The 26,171-nt window shown below is 39.0% G+C and overlaps 1 protein-coding gene across 1 annotated transcript in view; it reads right to left on the reverse strand.

Annotated features, from left to right (window-relative positions):
• LOC113126194 (CUB and sushi domain-containing protein 3-like) overlaps positions 1–26,171 on the reverse strand; it is a 274,111-nt gene that overhangs the window by 4,700 nt on the left and 243,240 nt on the right. The window contains exons 51-67 of the mRNA XM_026300093.1: positions 24,619–24,807; positions 23,173–23,358; positions 22,618–22,812; positions 21,573–21,746; positions 19,871–20,044; positions 15,701–15,874; positions 14,722–14,907; positions 14,179–14,352; positions 9,057–9,239; positions 8,704–8,880; positions 7,366–7,545; positions 6,648–6,821; positions 6,330–6,503; positions 3,836–3,909; positions 2,886–2,997; positions 2,611–2,790; positions 1,255–1,314 (exon numbers count right to left, since the gene is read on the reverse strand). Of these exons, the coding sequence (XP_026155878.1) occupies positions 1,255–1,314; positions 2,611–2,790; positions 2,886–2,997; positions 3,836–3,909; positions 6,330–6,503; positions 6,648–6,821; positions 7,366–7,545; positions 8,704–8,880; positions 9,057–9,239; positions 14,179–14,352; positions 14,722–14,907; positions 15,701–15,874; positions 19,871–20,044; positions 21,573–21,746; positions 22,618–22,812; positions 23,173–23,358; positions 24,619–24,807 (2,766 nt within the window). The remainder of the gene's footprint in view (positions 1–1,254; positions 1,315–2,610; positions 2,791–2,885; positions 2,998–3,835; positions 3,910–6,329; positions 6,504–6,647; positions 6,822–7,365; positions 7,546–8,703; positions 8,881–9,056; positions 9,240–14,178; positions 14,353–14,721; positions 14,908–15,700; positions 15,875–19,870; positions 20,045–21,572; positions 21,747–22,617; positions 22,813–23,172; positions 23,359–24,618; positions 24,808–26,171) is intronic.

Below are 26,171 nucleotides of genomic sequence, written 5' to 3' on the forward strand. Positions count from 1 at the left end.
AATAGAACAAAGTAAATAATGAAATCAAAGAGAGCATAATAGAATAAAGTAGAATACAAAATAGATTACAATAGATAATGCAGACCATATTATATTTTACCACAATTCGCACAAATATAGGTAACTCCATAATAACTTGGTTTTTACTGTTTGTTGTTAAACTCAAGACACAGTTTAATTTCACAGATTTTAGCAACATTAGGATCTTTTATGTTTATGGAGTTTAGTTTATAAAATAATCATCATCATAAAACTATATATAGGACTAAATAATGGGCATTAGTGCAATAAATATGTAAACTGATGAGGCAAAATATTACTTCTTGTGAAGGCACTCAGGTCTTTGGCTATTCACTAACACATGTAGGAGAGTGCAATGCGTGTGGTGTGACACAGTCCTCCCACCATTAAAACTTTCTGCAGCTTTGTTCAGTTTGGACCAGACCAGAGCAGACTGGATAGCCTTTGTTGCCCTTACACATCAATGATATATCAAGTTGGTGGTTGGTTTGTCTTTCCTTGGACCACTGTCAGTAGGTACCCAGCACTACTGACCAGGCACTCCCCACAAGGCAGCCTGTTTCAGATATGCTCTGAAGAAATATCTGGCTCTAATAATCTGGACCTTGTCTAATGCCTACTTTTCCTATGTCCAACATTTTCTTTATCTGCAAGTGGTCATAATATTGTGGGTCATCAGCAGAAGTAAACAGAAGTTTAACTTTCTCCGAACATTTAACTCTGCCTCCACATGTATTACGCAACAACATTTTATGTCTATCAGGTCTGGCTTCAGTAGATTTATAGTTTGTTTCATGCCTTGATAGTTATGGGAACTTGCACATACATTAGCTATATGAAATCTTTCATGTGCAATGAGGAGCAGAGTTACTGAACTAGAAGAGTGTAGGACAGATTACAATGCAGCCAAGCTAAAAAATACAGAACTGAACAAAACAGCAGCACAGAGAAGAGCAGATAATCACAGCAGTTAATTTACCTTTCTGTGTGTAGGGATGGCTAATAAATTATTCAGAACTACGACAGAAAGCAGTAAAGTACAATAAAATCGACAAGAACACAAGAAGAACAAGACTGGTGGGCAGAACCGAGCAGAGTGGGAAGAAGCAGAACAAAATTTATTAAACTACAGACTAGACCAGGCTTACATAGAATAGATAAGAAGAGTCGATAATAGAATGAAAAAGAAAAGAATGACAAGAGTAGCTCGGAACAGAAAAGAGTAGTACTGACCGTTTATTTTAGGGCTGGGAGTTCCTGTTGCTGGTTTCACTGGTTTCTTCTTTTCTCCAGCTATACACACAAAAGAAATAAAGGTGAAAGATCTTTTCCTATTAAAACACATAAGCACAACTGTAGGGACACTTCATGAACAGATATTCAAATGTTTTATTGTGACTTTTATTTAATTTACAAATCCATCAGCTAATAACCTAACCTTTACCCATGAGCGACTTCACTATCAAATTAGACTGCAGTGGTGGTCACTATTAGTCACACACATGCACAGTGAGTGAGAAGTGTGTTGAAAATAAACCTCACCCAAAATAAACCTACTTAAATGGAAGCAAAATGCAAATAGAGTTCATGACCAGTAATTGTGGTAATTTTTAGATCCTTTTAAATGTGGCCCTAAGACGCTTTGGGTTCGACCATTCAGAGCAGCTTCTGTCGTCATTTCAGGATGCAGCCATTGTTGCCACCAAGTAACAAGCCGGCAATGAAGAGGGTATTTGTCCTAGAATCTGAAATTGGATCAGAGAGCGCTGCAATTTAAAGGCTACTTCAGGGCTAAAGGGTGGCAGCCTTGGTGGAATGATTTCAGAATGGATGCTTGCAGTTTTTCCTTGTACAAAGGAGGCTTCACAACTTTATCGAACATTTTTTTATGAATAAGGGAAAAACTTGAAAAAGTGCACACATTTGCAATGTACGTACATCCCCGTTGTCGCCAACTGTTTCCAAAAGTACTTTCAACTTTTAAGTCAACATGTGCTTAAAGTGCACAGAAATGTGGAAATCCAAAACTGAGTGACTGCGATTCTGCGACACAATGAAAATATCGAGAACTACTAAAATTGGTCTGATACAAAACAGTTGTCATGATGAGACTGCTTTAGTAAGTACTGATGGACTGAGGTCAGTCTAATGTTGTGTATTCTATGGCAGACTTTCAGGTATAGGACAATGAGCAAGTAGCTAATATATATATATATATATATAGGCCCATAGTTACTCCTTTACATTTTTACCAATGGGCTTAATATATAAATCTGTAATTTTAGATACCTGTTGGGGTTCATCAGAACACAATTTAACATCAAGACACGCTATCTAATCTATCAAAGGGGCAAAACACCATGGGGCATTTTTTTATTTGCCAAACTCACCCCCTGTCCATGGGCTGACCACTCCAACAGGAAATCTTACCCTGCTCCAGATGGCACGTCTGTCCAAATGCATGTGCTGACAAAATGTTCTTGAGGAAGAACCATGAGACTCTTCTACCTGTTCACTCAAGCTATAAAAACACTAATGACAAGCCACTTATCTAGATATAACACATTAAAAAGGAAACAAATAATTTACCTCGACATACAGGCACCTTTCCAGTCCAAGTACCATCACTCTTGCAAACTCTGTGTTCAGAACCCCCTGCCAGGAAGTAGCCATGCTGACAGCTGTACACCAAAGTGTAGCCAAAACCAGGCAGATCCATCCCCACGACATCCACATGGAGCAGGCTTTCTGGCTGCTTACAGGCATGGGCTGCAAGGTAGACAGGGGATTTGAGGAACTGAATTAGTGTCTGACAGACAGTTAGGATGGATGGATAATAAGTCAGGAAATTGGATGTTTCTTACGTATGCACTCAGGTTGTGTTCCGCTCCACGTCAGATCAGGCTGGCAGGTTCTAGACGAAGAACCCTGAATCAAATGACCTGGCTGGCACTGAAACGACACCACGCTCCCCACCTGTAAATCAAGGTGTAGAAGTCTAAATATCTTCGGAAGACCTCCATAGAGGGAGCATTGTGGATTGCTATATAGTTAAGCAGTTTACTTTATAGTACGGCCATATTGACATCAAACTTGCTCATCATGTTTGGAGGATAAGTCAGGATGTTTTTCGAGTCAGGCTGATACAACACTCATGACATACAGTAATGAAGTGGAATAAGCACTAGCTTGTTGAAATCATCCTTCCTGATCACACTGGCTGCAAAGAAATCTCTTCCTCTACTGTAAGAAATAAGGACTAAACTCAGGTTCTTGGTATGTTACAAATGCATTCTGAAGGGAACAGGAGTAACAGGCTGTTATCTTCAACCATTACAGTGTGTTTCTATAGACAGAGGCCATTTGATGATCATTGTACACAGACAGAATCATTACATAAATTACATATGGTATTTTATATTGTTTTAAGATTAGCAGTAAAAAACAGTCATGGTGCACCCTGATAACTTTAGGGTTCATGCTGACTGTGTAATCACCTTTTCCCTAATACTGTGTGTGTTCTCCTAGGAACCCTTGTTCCAAATCACCTCCTCTCTCTTCCTGACTGGTCCATACTGCATACTACAGAATAAGAGCTCAAGTTGATATATTTAAATGACCAACAGTCCAAAACCCCAGAGATTACAGTTTCTTTTTCTTTCTGTCTCTCCATTCCCTTATCTCTCATTGAAAATTAGATAAACTTTTATCTAACTCAAACTTCATCTACAATGTAAGCTTTTTAATTAGTCAGTAAGTTAACTACTTGGATAGAAACATAGATGTAGATGGTTTATCAATATAGATATGTTACCTTGAAACCGTAGGTCTGGTTCAAGGAGCCATAGCGTGGGGTTCCTGGGTTATCACAGCTGGTTTTGGTCGGTTCTGGAGAGAACAGTACAAGAGTGCAAATAAATATACACAAAATCTGAAAGAAAGATAAATTAGCAGTCACATTATATGTCCTCTCTTAACTCTCCTTTCCTCTCCTCTGTTGTCATGGTAACAGTGGTTTATATATCAGGACAGGACAGCAGGGGGCAGGAGTGCCTTATCAGAAAACGAAGCTGGACCAGCCCAGAGTGTGTGCGTTACAGAGGGTGTGTGGCAGGGTCATCAGCATGTAGAGCACATCGTGACGCAGAGCTCGATTCAATACAGCTTCCGAAATGACAGATTCACTCTCCACCTCTCTTTCTCTCTACCCCTCTTCCAACTCTCTCCCTTCCTGTGCCCTCTCTCTCTCACACTGCTGCCTCCTTTTACCTCCATCCCTCTCTTTTTAACTGCTCTTCCTCCCTCTTTCTACCTTCCCATATCACTGTATAACTCTCCCTGCCCATGCCCACTCCTCCTTCGTCTGTCTTATTTAAAGAGCAGGCTGCTTCAGCTCAGAACTCATTCACTTTCAGTCACATACTAATATACATCACACACTAACATACAGCTGCAGTCACACACTAATAAATCACCTGAACACACACACACACACACACATACTCAAATATCACATTCTTACTCCACTTTCATACCAGTAAAACAACAAAGCAGCACTGAGAGTCACTTTGTGCCTGTGTGCATGCCTGTGCGTATTCTTAAGTCTTAAAAAACAAACATGACATAGAGCTAAAAGATTTCGCTTCACAAGCAGAATACTTACACTTATAACCACTTAATTTTCAATGTTTATAAATTATTAATATACCAGTGAACAAATGAAGCCCCAGGGTGTTTTCTATTTCTAGATCATATATTCCATAAGAAACATTTGACTATATGGCGGCTGTAAAAGTACTGGATGCATGCCTTATCTATTGCTACCGAGAAACAAAAAGTCAAGTGTCTGTTTGCATTACAAAAGCTCTCACTTATCACCGTACTTGATATTAAAGTACCTGCTCTGACTCAGACATGTGAAGTGGTGCTCTAAACATCACGTGCTGGTGAACTGGCCCAGTGGAACCATTTGTAATGTGTGCTGTCTATCCCTTCTCATTTTCTTCTTAATCCCTGGATAACAGGAGCTTGTTTGAAGTTGGATATGGATGCCCATTTCTAGAAGTCTTTTTATTAATTCTACAAGTTACAGCCTGTATTGGTGTTGTCCCAGTTACAGGCAATATATTTCTAAAAAACATAAGATCCCTACTTTTGAAACCATAATCCTAAACATAATTGATGCTAACTCTTTTAGAACTTAGACTTCAAAATACCTCAAAATACCTGCAGTGTGTATGAAACAATCATTTCAGAACCACAAAACAGTCATATTAAACTGTCAATATATATATATATATATATATATATATATATATATGGGATATTATTCCATACAATACTCATTTTTGATACATTTTTTAAAGGAAGAAACTTATTTTACCTCATGAGAAATCTTATGCTAAAGTCTCTGAGCTCAAGTGGCCCAACCATCACTGCCTTTTAATTTTAACCCAAGCTTTGAAGTGAGTAAGCCACCCCTGCCTGAGGATTCCAGGCTGTGCTGCAACTTATATGGGGATAACTGATTGACGATAAAGTCGGGAACGATTAAAACCTAATCACTAGATCTTAAATCAATTTTTGGTACTATATTTTGAACAAGTTGGAGATTTAGTTGCACAGCATATTACTGCGGAACTTTCTTAACTTATAAATTTATTCATAAATACAGTGCCAAAGTTTTGACTCATATATTTCAGGTTGGTTGAATAAGACCTATGGGGTTGGGTATTGAATCTCAATACTTTTTTGTGCTGACAAAAATGTATCTATACAATAATATGGGGTTCAGTGGTTGATCACATTCATGCTCCTGTTTAGTTACTCGCTCATCAAATAGATCATGATACAAATTAACATTTGAGTCTCAAACATTGAAAATGTATGTTTATACTTCTCAAAACTGACAGTTTAGATGTGTAAAATAGAAAAAAATCTGGTATTGTTATTAACACTATTGACAATTTTCCAGCAATACCCAGCTCTATGGAGACCCCAGGTCATTTTCAGAATTGGTTCCTACAGTGGAGATTGTGTGAAAAATGAGGGTGTCCTAAAACTGATTTCTGTTGGCCAACAAAACAAAAAGGGCACATTAGGAAAATATTTGCCGAGTTTGAATCATTTTCTCTGCCTTCCAATGAGAAAAATAGTATCTAATGACCAGAATTTCTAGCAGGCTAATACAAATTGACATTGACAGGAGAGTCAAAGGAAGCAATATCCCCTAATATTTATCATTTGTACTCTATAATAGCCTTCCAGTTCTGTCTAGTTTAAAAGTGAACATAACTGAATAACATTACCTATGCATCGTGGCTGCGTCCCACTCCAGGTACCATCACTTTCACAAAGTCTGGTTGCTGTGCCAACCAGAATAAGAGGTGGAGCACAGCTGAAGGACACCTCTGATTGATAGATGAAACTTCGGCCCTCTCTGAATCCACCAACTGGAGTTCCAGGATCACCGCAGAACTTGGCTGCACACACACAAACAAGCACACTGCCATTTCAGTTTGCTCAAGGACAAATGTAGATTTTGCTTCCAAATGATATATACAGTGTTCCGTGTGCTAACCTGTATGCATGTATATTAGTCTCTATAGGTGTGTATGTGTGCTTACGTAAACACTGCGGTAGCATGCCACTCCAGGTGCCATTGGCCACACAGGTCAGAACAGCTGGGAATGACAGCTCGTATCCAGGTGAGCAACTGTAGCTCACGCTGCTGCCCCATTCAAAGTCACTACCCTGCAGTACCCCATTACTGATGGCAGGTGGAGCCAGGCAAGTCACCGCTGGGAGAGAGACAGTTTGAGAAAGGGAGTGAGAAAAACAAGCATACCCTTAGGTTTTGCATGCGTAGGTGATGCTACTGCCAGAAGTATCATCACTATTCTGTAACCTGAACTGACTTTTAATCAAATCCAGTAACGGGCAGAGTTGAAACAATTCACAGGAATTATATGACTCAGATTATTGCAATGGTTCATATTTCTGTAAAGTGAGCAGAATCTGCTGTATCAGTCTTATCATAGCCAACAATTTAAGTTGGACTTTGAGATCACTTAAAAATACAGCAGTTGCACTGTATTACCTGCGCATATTGAAATTTTTCTGTACCTTTGTACAAAGTATATGATGCTTTTATGATACACTTTACAGAACAATAAAAAAATACAATATTTGCAATTGTTTGGAGTTTCATATGAAAAAAACGAATGTCAAGAAGAGGGCTTGGGTGGTCTGCTTACTGTCCTTTACAGCATGAATACTGTTGTATTTGTTTACTTGTACAATAAATGATGTAAAAAGCTGGTAGTGGTTTGATAATTAATTTACCTGTACAAATGAGCATATTGCCACTCCATGTCCCGTTCTGGGTGCATGTCCTCAAAGGTGACCCGTCCTCCTCCATTCTGTATCCTGGTTGGCACTGGAAGGAAACATTCTGACCAATGGTGAAGTCTTCTCCGTAACGAAGGCCATTAGCTGGCACACCTGGATCCCCGCAGTTTATCACTACAGAGATATGAAAAAGAAGAAATGGGATGAAGATTAACATTAGCACTCAAGTCAAGCGATGGCACAAGATAATTGGAATTTTAATTTGCTTATTACTTCTGAATATATGCTCATCTACATACGCAATTCTAATAAAAGGGAGAGAAAGAAGACAGAAGGACGACAAAGGTGAAAGAAGTAAAAAAAAAAAAAAAAAAGTCACAGTGAAATAGATTAGGTACTGTATGTGACCTAACTAGAACTGCATATTTATCTCTAATACCTTTTACTTCTCTGCCCATTTGTGTTCATTTGTGGACACCAAGGCTAACTTTTTATTAATGACACTGACCTTTGAGGAACTTAGTCACTACTGTTTTGCAGTGACTAATAACTAGAGATCGCAATGTATAGTGAAGCTGTGATCAAACCTTATGATCTCTTCATATTCCTTTATGGGCTTCACTTCTCATGAATGAAACAACAGTGATATTAAAATGGCTGAGGTTGTCCTGGGACTCTTAAAGAGCATTAGGATTCCCCTGACTGTACTTATAAAGCACTGTCCTTCATAGTCTAATAGGCAGTTTAAATGCTTTTAAAGCCACCCCAGATACTGTCATGCTTGTTAATCGATGTAATGTCATCTACTGTAAAAGCCATTTCTTTGTTTGAAGTCAGGGTTTCTAATAAACTTTTTTTTTTTCTTTCCAGGATCTCGTATTTAAGAATACTGGTTTGTCAGCATTTCTATCTCTTTGTCCTTTGCTTCCGGATATTTTAAAGCTTATTTCTGTCCATAGTTCATTAAAGTCATAAATGTCACTGAAAATTGGATAACATTTAAAGACTATTACAACTCTTTTCATGTGAGGTACCAAGAAAGGTGAGATTTACTTTGGGACCACAGTATAAAAATGGGACTTTGTTTTGAGTATGTGTACATTTTTAGTCTTATATTCCACTTGTAGCTGTTCATTTTGCATGCATACTAACATGCTGAATTTTAGTTTGTGTAACATGCAGAAATTACAGTTTAACCATTATTTTGGTCACATTTCATTTGGAACAGAATGTAATACGTTATTCATTCATTCATTCATTCGATGAAAATACTTCTATAAATTGAAGTATTACACTGATCAGTCATCAGTTAAACTATAACGGGTGACTTACTGGTACAGTTGGGCTGTATCCCTGACCAGGTCCCATTGGCCTGACACTGCCTGGTGGTGGCGCCAGTGAGCAGGTAGCCATCCATGCAGGAGTAGATAACGGAGTGAGAAAATGTTGTTCCATCCAAACGAAATACTCTGCCATTACTGGGAGTGCCAGGGTTACCACACTGGACAGCTGGGGGAAAATAAAAGAGAGAGAGAGGGAGAAAGTCTTGTGCATTTCAATGAGATTCAGCTCTATTACTGTACTTCTTTTAGGAGATAGTGCAGTGCATGGGTGCATTTATAATTGGGTCATTTTCTAGAAGCTGGCTTGAAATAGGTTGAAATCAAGTAAAAGTATTTTCCTACGTTTGCAGAAGGGCTGAGTGCCGGACCACGTCCCATTCGGGAAGCACATCCTCTCTGAGGACCCAATGAGATCATAGCCCTCTGAACAGCTGAAGTAAACCTTGGAACGGATCCTGAAATCCGTTTGTTCCCTCGAACCATGGGAGGGAACTCCAGGATCGCCACAGGAACCAGCTGTGTCACCTACAGAGAGGGAAATGAGTTTATAGAGTGAGGTCCCGGACTTCCTCCCAAACCAGTTGCATCCTCTACCAAAAAAGAGAGAATATTTCAAAACATGAAATACTTTAAAATAAGCCAAGGTGGAAAGAGGCAGAAAAAAAAAACACGGGGGTCAAATAAAACTTAAGAAAAACAGTGACCCTTAGCTAGATAGGACCATATAGCAGAAATGCAGGATTTTAGAACCCTGGACTGCTACAGCATGGGGGAGAAAGAGAGAGATTTGATTATTATTATTCAATTTTGTCTTTTTGGTCTGTAATAAGGGTGCTACACCCTCTCCGCAAACCCAGCTCTCCTATAATTCAAACACTGAGTATCAGTTGTAAGTTATTGAGACGGCATTATAGTGTGAACTCAGCAGTGTGAGGTGAATATTTTATCCCATTTTTAATATAAATTACATTCTCAGGGTATGAAACAGCTGCTTACAAATAGCTGTGGACTGCACACACATTTTGGTGACAAGGGGCATATGTTTGCCTTAAGAATCTATGTATGTGTTGATGTATGTGTGCTGATGGGTAGGTGGGTAGCTGTGTGTGTGTGTGTGTGTGTGTGTGTGTGTGTGTGTGTGTGTGTGTGTGTGTGTGTGTGTGTGTGTGTGTGTGTGTGTGTGTGAGAGAGCCTTGCTCTGCCCTTGTAGAGCTGCCTGGTCAGCAAATTTTGCATGACAGACAGCATGCTCCTGGGAACAAACATAGTTTTTCACACACAAATAACCACACAGACACCAAAATGCACAATAATATTAATACTCCCCAAATATTACTGGTCACTGTTGCTTTGATAATAGTCTAAGATTTGCATTTGCCTTTGTGTGCATAACATTAATGTCAAAACCTGATTCATTTCTGTTTTTCATAGCTAGTAGTTTAGGATATCGAGTGGAACACATTTCCATTTTTACTCGAATTTTAAATGAACTAAGATAATTCAAATCCATACCTGAACATGAATTCATGGTATCGATTAACAATTAGTATTTCCCACATGTGTCTGTAAGGTTTTTGTGATTCTCCTCATACATTTGACAAATAACCTAATTTCCCATTGGCTTTGTACTACAGTGGGTACGGAAAGTATTCAGACCCCTTTAAATTTTTCACTCTTTGTGTCATTGCTGCCATTTGCCAAAATCAAAAAAGTTCATTTTATTTCTCAATGTACACTCAGCACCCCATCTTGACAGAAAAAAACAGAAATGTAGAAATTTTTGCAAATTTATTAAAAAAGAAAAACTGAAATATCACATGGTCATAAGTATTCAGACCCTGTGCTCAGTATTGAGTAGAAGCACCCTTTTGAGCTAGTACAGCCATGAGTCTTCTTGGGAATGATGCAACAAGTTTTTCACACCTGGATTTGGGGATCCTCTGCCATTCTTCCTTGCAGCTCCTCTCCAGTTCTGTCAGGTTGGATGGTGAACGTTGGTGGACAGCCATTTTCAGGTCTCTCCAGAGATGCTCAATTGGGTTTAGGTCAGGGCTCTGGCTGGGCCAGTCAAGAACGGTCACAGAGTTGTTCCGAAGCCACTCCTTTGTTATTTTAGCTGTGTGCTTAGGGTCATTGTCCTGTTGAAAGGTGAACCTTCGGCCCAGACTGAGGTCCTGAGCACTCTGGAAGAGGTTTTCTTCCAGGATATCTCTGTACTTGGCCGCATTCATCTTTCCTTCAATTGCAACCAGTCGTCCTGTCCCTGCAGCTGAAAAACACCCCCACAACATGATGCTCTCACCACCATGTTTCACTGTAGGGATTGTATTGGGCAGGTGATGAGCAGTGCCTGGTTTTCTCCACACATACCGCTTAGAATTAACGCCAAAAAGTTCAATCTTGGTCTCATCAGACCAGAGAATCTTATTTCTCATAGTCTGGGAGTCCTTCATGTGTTTTTTGGCAAACTCTATGTGGGCTTTCATGTGTCTTGCACTGAGGAGAGGCTTCCGTCGGGCCCCTCTGCCATAAAGCCCCGACTGGTGGAGGGCTGCAGTGATAGTTGACTTTGTGGAACTTTCTCCCATCTCCCTACTGCATCTCTGGAGCTCAGCCACAGTGATCTTTGGGTTCTTCTTTACCTCTCTCACCAAGGCTCTTCTCCCACGATTGCTCAGTTTGGCTGGACGGCCAGGTCTAGGCAGAGTTCTGGTCATCCCAAACTTTTTCCATTTGAGGATTATGGAGGCCACTGTGCTCTTAGGAACCTTGAGTGCTGCAGAAATTCTTTTGTAACCTTGGCCAGATCTGTGCCTTGCCACAATTCTGTCTCTGAGCTCCTTGGGCAGTTCCTTCAACCTCATGATTCTCATTTGCTCTGACATGCACTGTGAGCTGTAAGGTCTTATATAGACAGGTGTGTGCCTTTCCTAATCAAGTCCAATCAGTTTAATTAAACACAGCTGGACTCCAATGAAGGAGCAGAACCATCTCAAGGAGGATCAGAAGAAATGGACAGCATGTGAGTTAAATATGAGTGTCACTGCAAAGGGTCTGAATACTTATGACCATGTGATATTTCAGTTTTTCTTTTTTAATAAATTTGCAAAAATTTCTACATTTCTGTTTTTTTCTGTCAAGATGGGGTGCTGAGTGTACATTAATGAGAAATAAAATGAACTTTTTTGATTTTGGCAAATGGCTGCAATGACACAAAGAGTGAAAAATTTAAAGGGGTCTGAATACTTTCCGTACCCACTGTATGCTGAAAATAGTCCTGCTGCTACATTTAGCTTGCCACAGACACAACACATAATGATATAACATCGTTTATAATGAATGACTCAGAATTTCAGACAGTTTTTCCCGGATGTAAATAAATAAGCCTTTAACGCATAGTGTCATTGATGTTTGCCTTAAAAAGCTCGGAAATGTGGGGCAACGGTCTATAACAAGATGAATGATTTTTCTCGCTTAGCGTTAGTATTTGGAACAGACACAAAGCACCAGTGAGCCTACAAACACACACAGCCCTTCACAGACACTACATATACACAGCTCCCATAGGACACACACAAAGATATTGATATAAAACTCCAAAGTCAACATGTAGCCCCCAGGTGCATTTGGTCTCAGTGGGGAGAGCAACCAGTTTCTGTCGGACAGAACATAATGACAACTATATCTCTGTCATTCCCCTCAGGTGAATTTGGATTAACCACATACACATGTTCATCTGTGCTTTCCCATAGATCTGGTTATACTAAATTCATGCGTTACTGATTTGAGGTTTGCAAAATTTCTAATAAAGCTGCATGAGAGGAAACTACTAGGCTATAATATGCACACCCTCTTGATCCAGTAACTTAATGTATATATAGTGAAGTAGGGAGGAGTGGGAAGACAAATGAAAGGGTTTGATCATGATGCAGTTTCTTGTAAAATATATTTTCCAAGTAGCTTGAAGTAACCAGAGATTAAAGGAATCATTTGACATTTTGGGAAATACACTGAATTGGCTTACCACTCTCCCTTAAATATGAAGCAGCTGGTCAGCTTATTTTAGGATAAAGATTGGAAGGTGCAGGTGTTAATAAGTTTCATCTAACTCTTGGTAAGACGGTATATTTGACAATAAGCATATTTCCCCACAGTTGTTGAACTACTACTTCAAGGATATTGAGACATGTATAATTTAACTGAACAAGTCCAAGTCAAGTGTTAAATGTTGTCAAGCCAAATCCCAAGTCTTCATAACCAAATTGCTGATCAGGTTTCTGAATGCTGATCCCTAAAATAATGCAGGATTTCAACATTTTGTTTTCAAAGCTGTGAAGCCAGACCTTTACTTAATATGACTGAAACTAAACATGTTGCATAGGCTGAGTACCTAAATAAACATCCATGATGTGTGGCTCTTCAAGACCTGCTTTTGACTGTGCTGTTTATTTTTCTAGTTACATCAGATTTTTGAAATCAACTTCATACTTGGATGTTTTTGCTTTTAAATCTCAGGTTTTGGGGAAGTCATGTCTCAAGTAGGTCAATGCTCCCAGCATTTAAACACAAGTAAAAAATCCCAAATCCTCATTTCATTGAGTCAATGATGATGATAATAAATATTGATGACCCTGACATGTCATTGTACTAACATACCCAATATTATAGCAGAAACACCATTTGCTTATCAACAATCATGGCATAAAATGTAGAGCTACTGCTACCATGGCCTCTTATCGCTGTAGGGCTAAAGCACAGACTTACAGCCAGGTAAAAACCATGAATCACATGCTTCTTAAGCTATTACCCTCTCTCACCCTGCATCTCCCCCAGGCACTTGCTGCAAATAACAATGTATTCTTAGTCAACTTGTCTGAAATGTATTTTCAGTCAGTTTGTTATATAAGTGGCAGCTGGGAGCCTCTCATTCCTGAGAGTCATAATCATGCTCCCAGTCAGCCAACAAAGAACCACATAACTTAGACACTTTGTTTAGATATGATGGAAAGTAAGGAGGCTTTTTGTCTGGAGACAAGCTAGTCCAATAACTGTTGAGGTATGCGTATACAGTCAATACCACAGGGAGGAAATATGCAGGTGTAAAGCAGTTCATAGACAAATATGTGCGTGAAATGTACATGGTTAAGGGTATAGGGCTAAGGTGGGTTTGTGCATGTAAGGGGAGGATAAGATCCGTACCATTTTTCACAGAGAGATACTGATATATTCTCCTGTCCTCTGCCTACATTCTCTCTGTTAATTCATCCCATTAGCCCACTGACCGAGTGTAAAAGCGTTGGGAAAATACACCTGCAGTATGTAAAGGCATGGAAAGGTTCACATTGTCTTGAGTCGACATGCTTTAGATGTCTCCCTTTTCATCTGCAATGTCTACTTATCTATCTTTCCTTCTGATAAATGGGACTTCAAAGTCTATATATTCAATAGAGGTTAAAATTGTTACCAGAGCAGAAGGGCATTGGGGCACTCCACATCCCATTGAGCTGACAAGTTCTGGATGATTCTCCTTTTAACTGTCTTCCACCCAGACAGGAATATCGAACTGTTGAACCAAATGTAAACTTTTCTCCAGTCAGCACACCGTTAGGTGGGGATCCGGGATGACCACAGTCTACAACTAGAAACCCAGAGAAAGAGAGCGAGAGAGAGAGAGAGAGAGAGAAATGAAGGAGGGATAGACAGCTTGTCTCAACTCAACACAGTTTCATGAGAAGAGCTGCAGTGATTGCTGTCAAGAAATAAAGACAAATAATTAGAAACAAAATTATTTCTGTAGGATTAAGGACAAAAAGAGAAGAGGACAAAGAAAGAAATCCAGCTTGCTCACACTCGTTATTTGTGATACTCTGAAAATAAGACATGATAGTAACTTATGGAAACAATGTCCAACTATTTTTAATACATTCTTGATAGGATCCAAGTCTGCTGTTGTTCTGTCCAATATATTGTAAGGTTAAAAAAAGGCAGAGAGGAAGCTTGTACTAACCTATGCATTCAGGAAGAGGTTTGTCCCATTGTCCAGTAGGCTGACAGGTCAGAACAGGTGATCCAAACAGGTAATACCCAGGGTTACAGTCATAGAAAACCACAGTGCCAAAGGTGAAGTTTCCATGCTCTATTTTACTCTGGCGGATGGAGTTGGCCGGGATGCCAGGATCAGAGCAATTGACCACTATACACAGAGACACAGAGATGGACACACACAAATAAACAGAGATAGAGACGTATGTGTTATTTGGCATAAACCAGAGGGGGTCACTTCTCTCTCCCCTCTTCCTTTTCCCAGTGATTAGATCTCTCCAAAATAACATAGGCAAAATTAGGACTATGTGTTGAAGAAGGAAAAAATGACAAGGGTTTGGGGGTTAAAAAGGTAAATATGGACAATGGTAGGTGATAAACAGTGGTGGCAGGTTTCTGTGTCCTGGATCCTGCTCCCATGCACTGCAATGCACAGCTTGTTACTGTACCACTGAGCTGCATTTTTAATTTCACTCAGGTCATTAGCACTTCATTCTCTTAATGGGGCAGAATGCCAATAGCTTGTGTACAAATTAATGTGAGCAAAGCTAAACTCGTTGATGTGATTATTAGAGAAGAATCAGGCCTTGACTTTTATGTTATACTGAAAACAAAGTGAGGCAAGAGCCAGGAAAGGGATGGGGGAATGTACAGAATTAAATCTACCTCAGAACACCAGTAAAGTAAGGAAAAAGATTTCTTTAAAAGAGATTTTAATTTTAATGTTTCTGTCTTGGTCATAATGAGTTTCAATTTTATGATGGCAGATATGTTTATCTATAAGGTTGGAGGTAGAGTTAAGAATGAAATAAAAAGGGTCGGGGGAAGTAAGTATGGTGCTATAGGAAAAGGCAGTCAGGGTAAATGAAGATAGGAGTTGAGATGGTAGTAAAAGTAAGGGATAAATAAGGTTAGGGGTGAATACACTTAACTTTTCTCCCCACCTTTACACGTTGGGGGCGGGTGGCTCCACTGGCGGTTGGCCTGGCACTGAGCTCGTGCAGGCCCCTCCATTTCATAACCCCGATTGCAAACAAAACTGACCACATCGTTGAGGTTGAACCCATTTCCCACCGTGCGGCCATATATGGGACTTCCTGGATGGCCACAGCTGATCGCTATGAGAAAAACAGTGTGAATCGTGTTACCTGCATACAGATCGCTTACTACATTTGTTATGAAACTTAACTTGAAGTCCATTATGTTTTGTTGAAAGTGTGACTCTTAAAAAACAGGTCACCAATATACTGTATTGTTTTTGATTTTTTAAAGACACTGTGGCTTTTAATACATTAAGTAAATTGTGTGTTGGTTGGAGCCAATTTTCAACAGTGGTTTAATGGATCTTTGTTGAGTATTTATATCAGCCGCGTGATAAGTATGTGACTGACTGCATATAAATGACACTTTTCCATTATATAGTTTCAGCACTACTCAGCTCTACTGTACTCAGCTCGACTCGGTTTTGGTCATTTTCCATTAAAATTGAGTACCACCTCAACGTGGACAGGGTCGTCATAGCACAGCAGTGCGAAACTGCTGTGACGTCCTTTATAGGTGACACAAACACATGCATTTGCACCTCCTTGCAGGACCATGGTTTTGCTTTGCGAGTAGCTAGAGCCATTTGCCTTGCCAAAGGCTATAAAAATGGAAAAACAAACTGTTTTTATATCTTATATATATTATATATATATTATATATATAATATCAGCAATATCACTGTTGCTGATATTTAAAAATCAGTGGCCAGTGTCACATTTTAGTATCAGTTCGGCTCGCTTGGAACCTCGGCTGAGGAGGTACTAAAAAAGTACATGGTTCCAGGTACTATCTCCTAATGGAAAACCCAAAAAACCAAGTCAAGCGGAATCAAGCAGGAGCTGAGTAGGGCTGGTGGAAACCCCGCTTACGATAGATGACATGATAGCTCTATTGAATTGGAGCTCCAGGAAGCCAATTGCCCCCCGATGGCTGGTTGCAGTATTGCTCATTTCCACGTTAGCAGCTTTAACATGAGTCAAAGTAAAAATTCAAACTACAAACTACATCAGGCTCTAGTTTCACAGACAAAACTTGTTAATAGGACTAATTTCTTTCTGGTTGAGTTTATTTACACAAGGAAAATCTAATCTTTTTTTAGTTCAAAACATTCATTTATGATATGAGGGAAGTCAAACACCAGTATCAGTGTCACCTAACTACCAAGAAGCATTGGCCATTTCAACACTGAGAGCAGAACATTTAACCAGACAACTGTACTTACTTTGTCATTTCTGTGTTGACAGTATAATTCTCATAAATAAGTTAATCTATACTCAAAGAGCCACTATGATTTATTTGTTTCTGTTCCCTGGGTTAATGTTTCTGCAGTCATATCAAGCAGTGCTATTCAGCAGCAAATGTGACATAATTGCAGCTGAACACTGATGCGATTTAGATACAACTCTACTTAGTAAATATTTTAACTTTTTATGACCAATTGTCTAATTTTCTCTTAAATGACAAAAATCCAGAGTACGATTTCTTCTTGTTATTAAAGCTACAAACACATGATCTAAAAAACTCTATCTAGAAAAACCACACAAAGCACAGATTTGAACCTTACTGCCTCTCTGCCCTTCCTATAGAAATTCATTTAGGATGTCATTTGAGTGAGAAGATAGTGTTGAGATTCCAATTTAGGGTCTTTAATTTGGAAATATTAGGTCTCACCATCTTCAGCATTAGCATCGAGTGTCCTCTGTTTTCCACTGCCCATCATAATTATTTATCCTGATAACTTAATTCGCTGGGGATACTTAGAATTTTGCATGTGCCCCTTGTCCTCATTTTGCTGATGACAGTGTTTTGATGTTTGTGTAAACAGACAGTTTACAGTTAGTGCGGGCCCCTCTCCCATCTGCCTCTCAAACTCTCCCTCTTTAAATGTGTTACTTTGCAGGGAGGAGACATAAAGGCCAAAGTAAAAGAAAATCAGAAAAACACAGACTAGGTGGCTAGAAACGTGAACAGGGAAGAGGGGAAAACCAAAGAATAGAGAGGAAAATAAGGCACTTAGAGGAAGAAGAGAAAGAAAAAGAGCATCTGAGGAGAGGAGAGCAGAGGAAAGATAGTCAAGATAGGAAAACAGGAGAAAGAGGAGAAGCAGCCAAGGTCTTTTTTTAGTTGATCAGTTAGAATCAGAAGTTTGTTTGCATGACTAAGACACAAACTTATCTGACACTGTCAGCATGCCCTGTAGCCACACTCACACATGCATGCACGCACACAAACATATATGCACACACGTACACACACACACACCAAGTCTCATCATCATTCTGTGTTTGTGTCCTTAAACAAGAGCCACTCACCTCCATAATTACAGAATAATTTGGCTCTAAAATGATTTCCCCCAATAGCATCTGCAATCTCCACAAAACAGCATAGCACAAAAACAATCCCACATACACAGCTGAATGCACATACTATCCTAAAACACATACACACAGATGTATGCAATACCCAAACACACATAAATACACAAAATCATAGTGCATGATATAAAGTACCTAATGCACATTGAACATTTCTTTTCAGTTTAATGGTCAGAGTCAAAAACAGTAAATGAAAGAAACGCTTTCATGGCTCTTCTAATTCAGAAATGTAGCCGCTGCATCACCTCCTGTGTTGTTTAAACATGGATCTAATTTAGTGAACAAATGGGAAAAGGCATCTGAAATTGCCGTGAGGTGGCCTCGTCATCACCACCTTAGCTGGGCCTAGTTGCTGCCTAAGAACATTCAGGATGCTCACAGCCAGAGACCAATTTTAGAAGATTTTCACAGTAGCCAGGACATGTCAGAGCCTTCTGTTTTGTCCTCAAGCTCAGCAATTTATCTCATCCAGACCATAGTGGAAGTTGGGCCCTCTGGCCCTTTATATAAGACTGCTGGTATGAATCTGCAGAACTTCAGGACTGTTGGTTGAATACAACAAGAAAAGGGTATTGAAGAAGGGTATACTGGCATATGCTGGCTTTACTCATTAAGAAATCCCTCTTGAACAAAATCTTTATTCCAAATTATTTAATTTCTCTTTTTTCAAATTTGGACTTCTGTACTCTTGACTGGGGTTTATCAGCTTTACCAGACAAACTCCTTAGAGCTTGCTGGAGACCTTGCGGCTGTCTTCATAACAATGTTAAAGAAGGCTACAGCATTATTACTAATTATTCAAGGCTCATGTTGATTATACCAAATTTCACCCTAAATACGCATAATGTAGGGATTTGGTTTTAGCAAGAAAGAAGACTGTCTGCAATATAAATATATCTGGCTGTGCCGTTTCAATTTTAATACTAAATCAGTGGAGTTCTCTATGGCCAAAATATGTCTTCTGTTTTGAGCTCTAAGCAGGCAATGTATTCTAAAACAACAAAAAAACATCTGATTTGACTGTTATCATCCTAATGAATTAGCATTAACCATGTACATCAGTCATATGTGTGTGTGTGTGTGTGTGTGTGTGTGTGCGCGCAGGTCAATGAGTTTTCATAAGCTTGCTATAATTTAACAACAATTTCTGGTTTTCTCAAGCATAACTCTTTCTGACAACCTATAGCTGCATCTTATGAGCAAATTTGCAGTTACTGACAACAAATCTCCACACAGTCCATTTTATGTGCTGATATTTATCCTCTACAAGTATATATGAGTATATATATACAAGTATATACATAGAGAAATCAAAGCCTAAATCCTCCTAGTTTTCCTGAATTCTGATTTTGTTACTATTGGACCAAAGCTGCCTCTTTCACCATAACAAATTCTGACAATTTGTCAAATTGTGAGCCACATGCCACATTCACACATAATCCTTTTGGTCATGTTGAGCATTGGATATTCTATAAAAAAAATCTGCAGATGTTAAAAGTGCCTGATTCCTACTACAGCAAATGCACCCGATTAATATCAACATTATGTCACAGATCAGTAGCAGGTAAAGAAACATGAGTGTGTGCTTACCTTAGTGCATGTGCGTGTTAATGCAGGGTTGGGATCATCCTGTTTCTACAATCTGTGAGAACTAATCCAATCAGTATGTGTATGTTGGATGTTTGTTTTCCTTACGTATGCAGACAGGGAGCTGTCCAGACCACTGGTTGTCTTGGAGACAGATTCGAACTGATGATCCTATTAGTCGAAAGCCAGGTAGACACTGATACACAACCGTATCACGGTAACCGAAATTCTCGCCAATCACCTGTCCATTCACAATGCCCTCTGGGATTCCACAGTGACCAGCTGAAAGAGTGACACACAGAAACACAAGGGACTCAGATTAGGGCCTGGCAGTTTTTAAATACAAATGTCGAAGACGTCCTTGGCTGAAAAGGTTGGATTCTGTGTAAGGCCGAGTGAAACTTACTGCAAGTGTAAAAGAAATCTTGCAGCTTAAAACCTGTTTTATCCAGAATATAAGATATGAAAAGTGGAATAACAACAAACACTCTTCGCAAGATATCAGAGGCTTTGCCACAAATTGGGTCACCTCTCAATGATGAAAGCTCAGGTGGTCAGATGCCATCAGCTGGCATTTTATAAGGTAAAGAGGAAAACATGTCTTTTCTGTTCTCAGGGAGCTTGGACTGATTTTTGACTTCATTTTTTAAAGTAGATAAAACCTGCACCATGTCCCTGGTGTCAGCGAATGCTAAAGATTTAAAGACAACCAGAGAAGAGAAAAGGTTACCTCATATCACCTTTGTCATTTCACATCGTCTTCGAGGTGTTGATTACTGGAGTTAAAGGGCATTTCTCAAGTAGGTCACACACTTTACTTTCTTGATTATGTTGCAAAAAAACGAGGTATTGAAGAAAGCAAATTATTTAGAACCTACACTAATATTAACAAGTTGTTACACTTTTACACAATCTTACCCTAAATATTAACATCAATGTTAAATGAATTAATACAATAAAATAAATGCTTTCAGGTGTGGCTTGTCGCAGCAGACAAATATGTATATTATCACCAAATGTTTTAGATTTAGGACAGACTGATCTCTTTTAGAAGAAAATTGAATTTCTTTTTGACCTGTTTTTAACTGTCTTTATTGATTTCTTTTGCAATCAACCATACAAGGGTCATTTTAAAAAAAAAATCTTGTGCTACAAGATGCAAGTTTTTATTATTAGGAATGCTTGAAACAGCAAAAGAACTATACAGGCAAAACAAGTACAGTACAGTCAGTTTTGTTTTAGAGGATAAGAAAAGTCACCAAATTAAAATGCTGTTTATAGCACTTTTTAGGACTCAATTTATTTATTTCTGACAGAGTCATACCTCCTCATCAGTCTAGGCCCGATTTCATTGAACTTTTCCTTTAGAAAATGCATCTCATGCCGCCCTTAGCCTGTGAAGTATTCTGGGAAGCGCTGTTTCCACTGAGGCTTCGTGGAGAAGTGACAGCACCATGTCATAACATCTGTTACCTCTGGCTGGCACAGTGACAGAAGAAAAGCTGTTCTTTTCGGGCTTATATGAAAAAAGAACATTCTGAATGAATTTAATGAGCACACAGCAGGCCCTGCTCGTGATAGTTTGATAGTTTTCATCTGAGATGGACAAGACTGAAGAGAAGCAACTGTGCATCTAGACGAGAGGCGAAGGGCACTTGCCTACCTTTGATACCTACCTGCATGAGAGTCTGTCACTCAATTTGTGCATGCCTATATATCACCCGGGCCATAAATTTAAGTCCAAAAATTCCCTACAGTTTCTTGATATACTGCATGTTTAAAGCTATTCCTAGCTGTAACAGTTACATACCTAAGCATCGTGTTTCTGTTCCACTCCAGAGCCCAGATGACAGGCACTCTCTGACAGCTGACCCCACCAGCATGAAGCCAGGATCGCAGGTAAAGATGGCTGTAGCACCAAATGTTGTCTGAGTACCAATCTTCTTTCCATTAGGTGGAGATGGCAGCTCACCACAGGAAATAACTGAAACACACAGTGAGACACAAGCAATTTAAAAGCAGTTTTGCACCAATTTAGCACCAGGTTCATTTGAGAGACTGGTAGAGATCATTGGTCTCAGTGAGGAATGCTGAGGAATGCAAAATTTTGTGCCAGTTTTGCTTTTTACTCAGAAATGTATGGTGAAGAAAATAAGAGTTTTCCAATAGCACAGAATTCTTGAAAGGAGAAAAAAAAGCATTGATTTAAAATGTCAAGTAATCCCCTGCACTCTGGTAGTGTAGTAGTATGACAGTTTATAAATGTCAAGGCAACTCTTTCACAGACTAGACTTAAAAAAAAACCATTTCTTTGTGCTTAAAAACACAACTATTCTTTCATAACAGCTTTACAAGCCAAGACATTTGTGCTTCGACATTTAAAAATACATTTTATTTTGGTCCTGATTGACTTAAAAATCATTGTACTACACTAAAATGGCACATATTAGTTTTCACATGTGTGTGTTTTAAATAGATATAGGACCTATATCCAGCAGCCCTATAGTTTACAGTAGCTTAACACAAAGACTGGAATCAAAGTGAATAGTTAGCCTGAATCAGTCCAAAAGAAAAGTAAAGAAAATCTAGTTTCCAGAACCTCAGAGGCTCATTAATCAACATTTAATATAAATAATTTGTTTATAAAATGTGAAAAAAATACTAGAGCAATAACTGGCTGTTTCGCAGATGCTCTTGGCTGGGAGCAATTACCAGGTGACAAGAGGAGAATCCAGTAATCGGAGAAATTCCACACCCTGATGTTCAGCACTGTAATACTGGCCAGCTCATTGCCAATATTGGTTATCAGTTGCATTGATCACTAAACCATTATGCAGTACATTGTAGCTACTCACTTTGGCAATGCGGTCTCTCGTTTCTCCAGCTCCACACGCCATTGGATAAGCACTGGATGTGGGCAGGGCCTAATCTGTAGTATCCTGGGTCACAGGTGAACACGATGCGAGTTCTGTATTCATAGTGTGAGCCATTGACTATCCTCCAGCGGCCGTGCTCTAGAGAAAATGATCCGATGCTTGGGCACACTACCACTACAGAGATGGACAGTGTGAAGAGAAAATAAAGCATCACGAAATCTACTTACATTTAAAAGCACACAAATGTCATTTCAAAACAGTGTCAATAATGAGCTCAGAGGGGGGGTCAGGTCACTATAAAATCTCAAGCTAAAAATCCCTGACTCTCACAGCTGTAATATACAAATCTACAAACCATTAGATTTGTAAAAACCATTGTTTTTATAACTTAAGCAATAGCAATATCACTGTTATTTACATTCATAGGTTGTTTACCGGTGTGGCTTTACTGTTTAGTGTAAATTAGTAACATTGTTAGATTTGGTATTTATACTATTGATATTCTACTGATTTCTGTTTTTCTATGTTACTAACCAGAACAGCGTGGTATCTTATTGTGGTTGCTCCATGTTCCATCAGGCTGACAAATGGCTGATGTCAGTTCTTTACTGGAGAGTCTGTACCCATCATTACAAAAATAGGAAACTCTTGTTCCGACGGAGTAGTCAGCTGTTAAAACGCCACCGTTTATAGGAGCCTTCGGTGCCCCACATGAGACAGCTAGGGGAGGACAGGCACAAACTGGTTGAGAAAGACAGTTTACAAATAGAATCACACATAGAAACCCTAATACGCAGCTGTGACTGTCAGGTAGGAAGGTTTGATATGTACTTTGAAATGTTTCTGGGGATTCACAACCACTGACTATACGGTGTATCTGTAAACCAGCTCACATATTTCTTTGAAAGAAGCTATCAAACTAAAAATATGCAATCAAGAGGTGCTTTATCTCCAGTTCTAACAAAATCCATCCATCTTGCCAAACATGTAGCTCCACAGTGGTTTTAAATAGACTGGGTTGTGGAGTACTGCACCGTGTTATTACGCAGTCTTGACAGTTTGCTGTGCATCCTTCGTTTGACTCTCTGTCAATACCAGCTACGAGCTGTGCCTTCCTACAGCTATTTGATGTTTCAGATTAGACAATAGCAACAATAGTGCAACATAAAAAAATCCATCAAGTCTTTGTAAAACATACTGTAGTGAATTCTGAAAAAAACACATATACAAGGGTAGAAAGAGAAAGAAAATGTAGTAACCGTTCCAATAAAATAAGAGGCGCTTTTTATCATTCACTTCTGAGTTTATCAAATAGATATATGCAGTACAATATGCACTGTAAATGCTATACACATTAAATATGGCATTTATATATTACACGCCCCTTCATCTGGCATTTTACTTATTTGAATGTGGAATATATGTCCTCAGGAAGACATAATAAGTGCTCTAAGAGAATTTACAGCTAGGAGAACCTCAGTTGTGTTGTCAAGTCTATTACTGGTAACTACTTTAGTACAAGTCAAGTTAACACTGAACCTTCTTAAACATCAAATTTCTTCAGCAGATTACAGTTTTTTTTAAACTGGGGGTTAGATCAATTATGTTCGACTTAAATGGTACAGTACGCAATATGACCGAATGAAGGAGCTGCAGTGTTACATTTAACCTTTCTCTTTAACCTTTGGTTGATTTGTGCACACACGGAAGCACAAGTCCCTGCTGCAGGCATATAGTCTTTGAATAGTTTTTGATGCTTGGCATATGTTTGCATTAGGTGTAGCTAATCAACTACCAAACATTTCGAAACAAACAATATTCCATATTTTTGTTCTAGTGTACACTTGCATCTTCATTAAAAAACACATGATGCTCTTTTACCTCAATTATACCAATAAACATTACTTATACAAAAGACTTCAGCTTTGGCTTTAACCATGCACACACACACACACACACACACACACTGCGCATGTATACCTTGACATGCTGGTACAGGAGAATCCCATGCGTGGTAGCCAAGCGGAGTGCGGCGGCAGGTTGCTGTGGCATTGCCAATGAGACGGTAGCCGCGGTCACAAGCCCAGCGCACCACGCTATTAACATGGCCACCACTCTGAGAGGAGATAGAACCGTGGAGGGGAGAGTCTGGGGTGGAGCAGTACAGAGCTGGAGAGGAAAAGAAAAGATTAACAAAAAGATTTGAAATATTGTCGCACAAAGTAGGTTATTTTCACTAAAACAGCAATAGAAGTAAAAATAAAATCCTGATGGACACAAAAAAACAGGCAGATGACAGTTGTTATTGACATTATATCAGTATTATTTGCTCATTATTCTAGACCATAGTAATACTTAGACCATATATGAGAATTACTATAATTGTATTGAAAAAAACTGTATTATACCATAGTCTGCCTTCACAGCAATACTGATATTTACATTGAATGTATGTCTGCATATACAGTATATGTACAATATTAACCACTCATCAGCGTCTTGATTAAAAGGTTTTAGTCTAATTGACATAACATTAAAAGAATTGTGATAATTTCATCTTACAAATATGTTTCACTACTGTTTTTTGATATCTGTTTAGGGGAAGCAGCCAAAATGGACAAATTGTATGTTTGTGAGTAAAAAAAGTGTATTAACACCCACATCCGTAATGGTGATTACAATTACAGTGCATGTTAAAAGCCGCGTGTTAGGCAAAGCTAATCAGAAGCCATCTGACGAGCCATATGAAAGCCAAACAAATGAAATAATAAGTCTCTCTCGGCAAAGCTTTTTGATCGAACAATCAATAAGTAGTGTTACAGTAGATGTCAAACATTACTGAATACACAGCCCACAGAGTCATCAATGGCTTTATGCAATTTTTTTGAAATATTCACCCAGCAAGAAAGATTAATCCTTTAATCTAGACAATATTGGCACCTGCAGGCAAAACAAGGGGGAATCCTGCTGCAATCACCACAGACCTGGCAACAAGCAATATCTACATTTGTCTCTTGTCTATACATTATTGGTACGCTGTAGTCTCTGTAGCTATGGCAGTAGATAAAGAATAATGTCAGCTGCATATAATAAGTTACCAGAAGCAGTTTGATTATGCTCCTCAGTCACAACATATAAATATTACCCAGGCCTGGACCCAGTAAGATGTTGATCTGGGCAAGGCGCCTGGACTATAACTCTCTAAATTGGGCAAAAGCCCAAAATTAAGTTCTTAACTGGCCTTATTTATAAGTGATAAGCCTGTTTTATAAGTCTGTCTGGTCTGACACTGGTCCAGTATCATCTGTGTGGTGAGTTTTTGATCCAAAATCATCAAGCACCACTTAAGAGATGGGGAGGGAGTTTTGTTCCTTTTCATGTCGAAAATACAAAATCACTGCCAGCACGTTTTTTTACAGTTGGACTGTGATTTCTATTTAAAGCTCTGTGACAGAGTTTATTTCTAAAAGCAAAGTTGAAAAGCTGATGGGCACAAAAAGGACTTCTATCACTAAATTGGCATATAGGCAAGA

The sequence above is a fragment of the Mastacembelus armatus genome, chromosome 11, assembly GCF_900324485.2.
Source record: "Mastacembelus armatus chromosome 11, fMasArm1.2, whole genome shotgun sequence".
In the NCBI taxonomy this organism is placed as follows: Eukaryota; Metazoa; Chordata; class Actinopteri; order Synbranchiformes; family Mastacembelidae; genus Mastacembelus; species Mastacembelus armatus.